The sequence below is a fragment of the Gossypium hirsutum genome, chromosome D01, assembly GCF_007990345.1.
Source record: "Gossypium hirsutum isolate 1008001.06 chromosome D01, Gossypium_hirsutum_v2.1, whole genome shotgun sequence".
NCBI classification, from domain to species: domain Eukaryota; kingdom Viridiplantae; phylum Streptophyta; class Magnoliopsida; order Malvales; family Malvaceae; genus Gossypium; species Gossypium hirsutum.
This window is the reverse complement of record NC_053437.1, coordinates 42,624,649-42,634,560: the sequence shown is the minus strand read 5'-3', so window position 1 is coordinate 42,634,560 and position 9,912 is coordinate 42,624,649. Positions and strand designations below refer to the sequence as shown.

General features: G+C 29.2%; 1 protein-coding gene across 1 annotated transcript; it reads left to right on the top strand.

The window, feature by feature from the left end:
• The first annotated feature begins 244 nt into the window (after positions 1 to 244).
• Positions 245 to 3,602, top strand: LOC121213679 (transmembrane 9 superfamily member 2). The gene is made up of 7 exons (XM_041086567.1): positions 245 to 566; positions 753 to 793; positions 890 to 1,475; positions 1,570 to 1,707; positions 1,837 to 1,993; positions 2,096 to 2,580; positions 3,224 to 3,602. The coding sequence occupies exons 1-7, from the start codon at positions 409 to 411 to the stop codon at positions 3,441 to 3,443; spliced, it is 1,785 nt and encodes a 594-aa protein (XP_040942501.1). The 5' UTR covers positions 245 to 408; the 3' UTR covers positions 3,444 to 3,602.
• Positions 3,603 to 9,912: the final 6,310 nt, after the last annotated feature.

The window sequence follows — 9,912 nt, the reverse complement described above, 5'->3', positions numbered from 1 at the left end:
TTATATTGGCAAATTTTAACTGAAATTACTAATGAAGATAATGACTAAACTAGAATTCATAAATTGAAAAAGTAAAAGGATTGAATTTTTAACTTTTTAAGTACAAGGACTAAATCTCAAAATTAGTCAAAGTATAGAGACTAACATTACACTTTAACCATTCTAATATCATCTAATTTTTTCTATTGTAAATATTATCTAATTTTGCTTATCTAGATAAAAATAATCTAATATTATTTACAAAGAAAAAGAGGAAATGCTATATATCTCCGTATATGATATGTGATGTGATATACCCACTTCTTGTTTCTCTCTCTCTCTCTTTCTCATCGTATATATATTGCATTGCAGAATTTCACTAATCCTTTCACACGTCTTCCTTTTTCTCTCATTATTATCCGACCTAAAATGAGAAACTTTGGCAACTCTCCGGCGTTTGTAATCCTCGGAGTTTTTATCCTCTCTTGTGTTTCCCATGTTAGATCCGACGCCTCCGACCACCGTTACAAAGAAGGTGACCCTGTCCCTCTCTACGCCAACAAGGTCGGCCCTTTCCACAACCCCAGGTGGTAACCCTTTTATTTCCTTCCTTCATTACTAGATCTGATTGTTACTCGTCTTTACAATTCAATGCCTTCATTCCATACCCACCTTTGGAACATTCAAGATCCAATCTCATTATATTTATAACTTTTTATTTTTTTGGATGGGGGGTTTATTCTTAAAATTTTTGTTTGTTTGTTTGTTTCCAGTGAAACCTATCGCTACTTTGATCTGCCCTTCTGTTCTCCAGGTTCTTTCTTTTTCTGTTGTTTTTATTTTTAAATTAGATCTTAAGCAATTCAATTTAGATTTAACAAATGGTGTTGGTTTTTGGAATGGAATTTAGATCATGTAAAGGAGAAGAAAGAAGCATTAGGTGAGGTATTGAATGGAGATCGACTCGTGAGTGCTCCTTATAAACTGAATTTTAGAGAGGAAAAAGATTCTTCCGTTGTTTGTAAGAAGAAACTTTCTAAGGATGAGGTTGTCTTTTTCCGAAAGGCGGTTGAAAAAGATTATTATTTCCAAATGTACTATGATGATTTGCCTATCTGGGGTTTTATTGGTAAAGTTGATAAGGAAGGAAAAGCTGATCCCAGTGAGTACAAGTATTACCTTTACAAGCATATCCAGTTTGATGTACTCTATAACAAGGACCGTGTTATTGAGATCAGCGCAAGGATGGATCCACATTTGCTCGTGGACTTGACTGAGGATAAGGAAGTTGATGCTGAGTTTATGTACACTGTGAAATGGAAGGAAACCGGTACTCCTTTCGAGAAGAGGATGGAGAGATATTCCATGTCTTCTTCTTTGCCGCATCATTTAGAGATTCATTGGTTTTCAATTATCAACTCTTGTGTGACAGTTCTCCTTTTGACTGGTTTCCTTGCAACAATTCTCATGCGGGTCTTGAAGAATGATTTCATTAAGTGAGATCTGTTATATCTTTCCTTATTTGGATATAATTCTCTTACTTTTATTTCTTTCATTTGGTTGCTATAAATATTTGATTTGTTATAACAGGTACGGTCAAGATGAAGAAGCAGCTGATGATCAAGAAGAGACTGGATGGAAGTATATTCATGGAGACGTATTCCGTTTCCCAAAGTACAAATCTCTCTTTGCTGCTGCTCTCGGATCTGGAACACAGCTGTTCACTTTGTAAGGATTCCACGTGTTTTGTATTTTTGTTTCTTTCAGATTTGTGAAGTGACATTTAATGCATTCCTAAATCTATGTCAATAGTTGATGTCCCTCTCTTATTTCTTTGAAACTTTGTATGCCTATCAGAACGGTCTTCATTTTTATGCTTGCACTGGTTGGTGTCTTTTATCCATACAACCGAGGAGCTCTATTTACTGCCCTGGTGGTAATATACGCCCTCACGTCAGGGATTGCAGGCTACGTAGCAACTTCTTTCTACTGTCAGCTTGAAGGGACAAACTGGGTATGTCTAGATGGTTTTTTAGCATGAAATGTTAATGTGGTGTTTCTAAAATTTATGGTTCTAAGTGGTCTAATTTATTTACATGATTTCTCTGATAAACAGGTTAGGAATCTGTTATTGACTGGCTGCCTTTTCTGTGGGCCCTTGTTTCTTACGTTCTGCTTCCTTAACACGGTTGCCATTGCATACAGTGCAACTGCAGCACTGCCTTTTGGAACTATTGTAGTAATAGTCCTCATATGGACACTCGTGACATCTCCATTGCTTGTTCTGGGTGGTATTGCTGGCAAAAATAGCAGGGCCGAGTTCCAAGCTCCTTGCCGCACCACGAAGTATCCTCGAGAAATTCCACCATTGCCTTGGTACAGGAGTGCCATTCCTCAGATGGCAATGGCTGGATTTCTTCCATTTAGTGCTATTTACATTGAACTTTACTACATATTCGCCAGTGTTTGGGGCCACAGGATCTATACTATATACAGCATCTTGTTTATTGTATTCATAATCCTTCTGATTGTCACAGCTTTTATAACTGTGGCTTTGACATATTTCCAACTTGCTGCTGAAGATCATGAATGGTGGTGGAGGTACATAAACTCTATTTTGTATTCATCTCTCCGATGCTTTTTGCTTTGCTATTTTGAAATATTATAAAAAGTGCAATTTCATATTATATCTAATCTCTCTTCTACTGCTCTCCCTGTTTGTGGTTCATGACAAGTAATTTGCACGCCAATTAGCATTTTCCTGAGACTTTCTCAGCTTCTGTTCATTTAGCACGGATAAAAAGTCGAAGAGAAGCAAAGCACCAAGTCCCTTTATGCTTTGTTATGGAAAATTTGTTAACCAAATGGTTAAGTTCATAATTACTTTCCTACTTTGTAGCTCAACCTTTAGATTAATGAATCTTCCATCCTCACTTGTGTCCTTAATACCTAGCAGAGCCTTAATTCTGTTATAGTTTTTTATGGCACTGGTTTATCTGCAGGCAGATAGTATGTATTTCTGGTAGATTTAAAGAGTATTTTACCTTGTTTTCCAATTATCAGTAACTAAAGTTAGCATGAATTGTTCATCAGCCTAGTTGTATCATGGTTTTGGTTGATCGGTTCTTTTCGTTTGTTTGACCTGTTGGATTACAAAGTTTAATGTTTTAGTTGAAAATTTAGTGGAAGCTGTCGGTTTTCAATCTGCTTTATTTAATGATACCCTGCTCTTAATTTGTAACAGGTCTTTCCTCTGTGGTGGATCAACTGGTCTCTTTATCTATGCCTACTGCTTGTATTATTACTATGCACGATCAGATATGTCTGGTTTTATGCAAACCTCGTTCTTCTTTGGTTACATGGCATGCATCTGCTACGGATTCTTCCTCTTGCTGGGGACAGTGGGTTTCCGTGCCTCGCTATTCTTTGTGCGTCACATATACAGGTCTATCAAGTGTGAGTAGGGGTTTTAGTTGTCCCTTGCCCTTTCCCAGCAATTCTGTTAGAGAAAAAAATCTATGGTTTTTGTTAGAAAATTAACTGGAAGATTGAATGTCAAGTAACAAATGAGGCATGCTTTGACTATGCTTAATGGATATCTACGAAATCATTGTGTTTATTAATATTTGGACTGTACGTAAAGATGTTGACAGATTTGTGTAGGTTGCTGTTACTTTAATACCTCTTTGGCTCTTTTCAACCAACCAAAGATCTTTCCTGTCCCTTTACGTGATGCAGAAATCCAGTTTTCTTTAACCAACTAGTTTATTATTATTATTATTATTATTATTATTATTATTATTATTTATTATTATTATTATTTTTTGGGCTCAATAAATAGGTTAATTATTCTGTTCACTTTCAATGGACTAAAAAAAGCTCTATAAGCAGATTTAAGATGATGTTAAATGTCTTTTTTAATTATTATTTTATTATACTTTAAAAATAAATGGCATCAATTTATTCTCGCTGGTAAAGGTTGTGAAAATAGTGATTTCTTAAATTTAATAAAGTGTAGTTAAAATGTTCCGTTTATACATGTTAGAATTAAAAAATAATAATTTAAATGATATTTAAATAAATACATAAAATATAAGTTTTAATTAGTTTTAGAAATTGTTTGTGAAATCTAAGTTAAATATTTAAAAGCATATAAAATATTCAAATTATAAACAAATATAATTTTTTTAGTTTTAAATATATAATATTATATTAAAAATTTTATCACACTTGTAGAAACCACATATTTAGAGGATAGAAATGTATTTAAAAATAATATATAATTGATAGAAGTAATAAAGTGTGTATAATAAAATAAAAATGTATAAAAATATCGAAATAAATTTTTAGCTAAGTGGTAAATTAAAAGTTTTACTAATATAATTTGTTTAGGTTTAAATTTTACCATATTTTTATTGGATTTTTTAAAATAAAATATTAAAGTACACTATAATATAACTTATTTTAATTACGGAATGCTATTTTCGTAATTTTCCTAAATGAGTTGGTGACTCGGTTGAGAGTGACACCAACTCAGTTAGGAACTTAAATAACAATATCAATTTGTAAATTCAAATATATAATATTATATAATATTAGATATATAAAATAATTTCGTATTTATTTAATTATAAATTTCATCTCTTTATCTATAATTTAAAATATATATAAAAGCACAAGTTTAAAAAAAAAATTTTGAATTGACAAAGATACCTTTTATTGTTAACTATATATAACATTAAAAAAATTTATTGATATTATTATGTGATAATAGTAAAAGTAATACTTATTAATGTGAAATTAATTAATTTGGTCATACCTTTTACTTCACATAAAAAATAACATAATATATTATTAATCAATAAAATTATAAATCTATAAAATCGTTGAATACAATTAGATAAATTAAATATAATAAAAACACAAATATTAATTGAATAAATATGCTTTTTGTATGTAAATATGATTTTTTTTAAAAATGATAATAATTACTCAGGTTAGAATAAATTCTTTTTATAAATAATAAAAATTAAATCTATAAATATGATTTTATTTTGAATATGATAATATTTATTTTATTAATAATGTTTCAATTAAATCTTGAATATAACACTAATAGATAAGTTGTTTGTTTATAACAAATTATTAATAATTACAAATATTTTATTAATGTTACAAAATAAAGAGAGATGGAGATAATAAAGAACAAATAAAATATGAAAATAATAGAGAATGTACTTTATTGATCAAAAGGAATGATTACAATGCTTCATCAGAGTCTCTATTTATAGGCATAAAAAGTATAAAAGAACTAGAGATCTAATTCTAATAACTATTATAATTTAAAGTACATTGAAACTTTATCTTGATCATGATGGACATCCATTTAATAAGATATTCATAACACTCCCCATTGGATGTCCATTGGTAGATAATGTGCCTCATTAAAACCTTATTAGGAAAAACCATATGGAATAAAAACCTAATGAAGGAAAAAGAGTACACAATCTATAATACGCATAATATGTTGCCTCATTAAAAACCTTACCAAGAAAATCCAATGAGACAAAACCTCGGTTAAGGGAAAAAGAGTGCAACGCGTATTTACTCTCCCTCATGAAAACATCACATATTTTCTCATATTCTACGTATTCAATCTTGAATACTAGTTTTTCAAATGACTATTTGAATGTAATTGCTAAGTATTTTCTTTTAAAAGTCATGAGTGAGGGAAATTTGGGGAAATATATTTTGATCTCTTTAGGAGATTCAACAATAATCATAACAAACTTTAATCACGATTCTTTTATAAAAACACAAATAGGTATTTTAGATCATTTTATGATCTTCCTTCAACTACTATTCACTAAGTCAAATTTACCACATATGTTTAAATTATTTCAATTCATATAAATGAACAATTTCTCGAGAATTTTAATATGCTTCTAGCACCCTAAATCCTTCAAGGATTTTAATATAAACATTACTATATAGTGATTCATAAAAGGTTGTAACAATAACCATTAGATGCAAGTTAAATCTTTTATGAATTGCCAATTTAATAATATATCTAAAGGTTATTGCATCCACCGCAAAAGAATATTATATCTTTTCATAATCAATGCCAGGACTTAGCCAAAAACTTCATATTTTTATTCCGCTTTTGCAAAACTATTTCAATTGCATATTCATTGGTTTTATACCTTTATATATTTGGACTACTGGTCCAAAAACTTCAGTAATTTAATTGTACTTGAGTTGTGTCTTTCTATTTTGATCAATTTATTCTATATCTATATTTCTCAATAGGTTAATTTAAGATCTTCCTTTTATTTCATTATTTCAATAATAATATTGCATGCAAAATCATTGTCGACCACTTTTATTATTTGGTTCCACATTTTCTAGAATTGACATAACTTATCGAGATATCTTATTTTCATTATTTTAAAATTCAGTTTTAGGTACCTGAATCTCTTCTGAAGTTTTACTTATTAGTTATGTCTTGGTTCTCTTCTGGAGCACCCGCCTCCACAATATGACCATCTCGAAGAATTTTCATCTTTGGAACCAATTAATCTATTATTTATTCTAACTAATTGTCCTACTGGGACTTTGATTCAAATTAAAATATTAGATGTTATATAACACTTGTTTATCCTCATTAAGTTTGTAAATACATTTAGTAGTTAACTTGTAATGAGTTATCCTTATTGAACTTCTGGTTCAAATTACTCTCCCCCTAACTCATTACAAGTTATCATTTATCTCCCCCTTATGTTGGGAAAACTATCGAATCCAAATTGTAATCACAAATCATGTCATAATTGAATCTCTAATGCATTCAAAACATCTAATAATACAAAGAAACTTGTAATTAATATATATTTTCAACTTTCTTTGAGGATTCACTCATCGTTGTGCGTTGTGGTGGAGCAATTGGAACATATACGCACATACAAAATTAAAAGATGAGAAATATTTAGCTCTTTATTAAAAACCAATTGTAATGGGGAATATTTATAACTTATTGACTTGATGCGTACAACACGTAAATCAACATAATCTCGTGTTGAAATAGGAAGTTTAGTTCTCATAAGTAATGGTTTAGACATTAATCAGAGGTGTTCAATCAATAATTTCTCTAAACCATTATGCACAAACTTTTACAAAAGTTTGTCAAACTCAATCAATAAAAGGTTTAGATATAAACTCATCAGTATTAGCAAGATAAATTGCCTTAATTGCATGATCTGAAATTAATTATTTAAACAAGTAATCTTGCAAACGACAGGTTGCAAATTGATAACACATATGTGATTATTTTGTAGATGTATCTACCAAAAACATATAATATTAAAATCGTCCACATGGTTGATGAATGGGCCCCTATTCATTTTAGAAATGCAAGACATTAAATCTCAAATTTAGCTAGTGAGTTTCGAAGAATCAATTTTCATTGAGAACAAACAACAATGAGAATTTTTTTTTTAAATTAAAGAATCTTCTGGTTTTTTAATGAATGTCCATATAAATTCTTAATTAATTTTCGCATCATATATGATCTAGGATGGTCTAACTGGTCACATCAAATGGTAAATGTATTTGTATTAGTAAACTTCTGGTTTACTTTAACATGTATTTCAATTGTACTAAATTGTAACAAATTAGTAATTTTACTATCATTCCTTTTACTTTATACCCACATATAAGTGCTATTGTGACATTTACTACTGGAAATGTCTAAATCAATGTGAAGGTTATAATGTCACTAAGTCGACAAAATAAATATAATTTTCAAACAATTATATGCAATATTTGCCTTAGGGAATATGCCAAAATCTTCAAATATCTAATTTTTTTTGTAATTTTAGGTGCATCCGACCATAACGAGTTTTAGATAGAATTATCAAATTTTATTGTTCATAAGTAGATCTTTCACAGTCAAATATTTTGCTTCCAACCCCTTAATGGGGATGATGACAAAAGAAGATCACAAAGATTATAAAATAAATATAAATTAATAACCCAATCCTCTCTTTTTCATTATTTCAAAATAGATATTTATAGCAATAGTGATTCATATGAAATATAATATTTTCCTCATTCACAATCTCAATATAATATCCATTATAATTATCTTTAAAAACCAATGGATTAACCATTACAAGATATTAATATATTAGCTCTTCTAGAGCTTTTGACTAATTTTGTACTATCAAATATTGAAATAATATTTGTTTGTTTTAGTACCAAATAAGATAAATATTTTCTATCTATAATGATAGAATTTATTACTACATTCTCATATCCTTCCTCAAAGAATATTAACAGAAACAAAATATTTGGGTATAAGCCACATGCGACCAATAATATTTCATATTACATTGATAACATAAGTTATCTTTACCTTTTGAAGAGTTATCTTTAGAACTCTCATTGTTCTCTTATTTATTACTATATTCCCACTTTTAGTGATCCATGATTATATCTTTTATTTTCTTTATGTTTGCATTCACTTCAAGGAATGTAACAAATCTTGTAGGGCAGACTTCTAAATTCCTCTATTGATTTTTTATTTCATAATCACTATCGTAAACATACGTGGATTTTAAATCAAAATCTATCCATTTAGGTTGTCATGATTATTCTCCAATTATAATAAATATGATATAATAAATAAAACATAGTAAATTATACCTAAAGATCTTTAACATCATCGCCATCACCTTGACTATTATCACGAGCACAAGTCTATTCTTTACCAATGCTTGTACAATTATAAATCAAAGATCGGGAATAAAAACCATAATCCATTCTGAAATTGAATCTTTCAACATCCTAAAAATGAAGTTGTAAGGGTGAAAGTTTACGGTGAAAAAGAATTTGATTCGTGGGACAACTTTGAAAGATTTTGGAAAAATAGAGAATCATCGTGCTGATAACGTGTTATAAAATAAAGAGAGATGGAGAGAATAAAGAACAAAGAAAATATGAAAGCAATAGAGAATGTACTTTATTGATAAAAAAATATGATTATAATGCTTCATCAGAGTCTCTATTTATAGGCATAAGAAGTATAAAAGAATTAGAGATCTAATTCTAATAACTATTATAATTTAAAGTACATTGAAACTTTATCTTGATCATGATGGACATCCATATAATAAGATATTCATAACAATTAATAGTATTTTTATTACATTAATAGTTATTATCACTTAATTATATTTTAAATCCATATTAAATTAAATTTACTATTTAAAATTCATTTAATTAATGTTACAATTATATACTAATTAAAACTAATATCTATTACTATAAATATAAATATATGCATTAACATTTACTAATTATTAGAAAACTCAAATTCTCAATTTCACATTTTGGTTAATGGGTTGCTAACTTCGACCAATTTTAGTGGTAGTGATTTGGTTGGTCCTAAAATTATGAAATATTTGCATTGGGTTAATTTAGAAAAAGTAGAAGTTGGTTTTGTTCCAGCTAGAAAATCTAAATTTACTTTCGTTAATGTTAATCGAAGTGATATCTACACCTAAAGATTTGATACTGGAAACTGCTCAGTATGTTAATGGTGATAAAATTAAGAAAAATTCAGAGTTTAAATAAACAAGCATTTGAAGTTATGTATAGGGTAACTGTAGGAGGTCCCAAACTTACTCTTTTCAATGATTCATTGTATAGGACTTGGATGCTTGATGACAAGCATTTGAAATTGAGTGAGGGATCGACTAAGGTGTACTTTGGTGGTCGGGTTAAGAACTAAGAGCGTGGGGCGAGTTGTGAAGTTGATCTCGTGATTTCTATGATTTGACTCGGTTTATTTGATGTAAGAATGCTTTGGTTTCTAATGAGAACCTCACTTGGAAGATTCCAATGATAGATGATTATAAATAGGACAAAGAAATATGA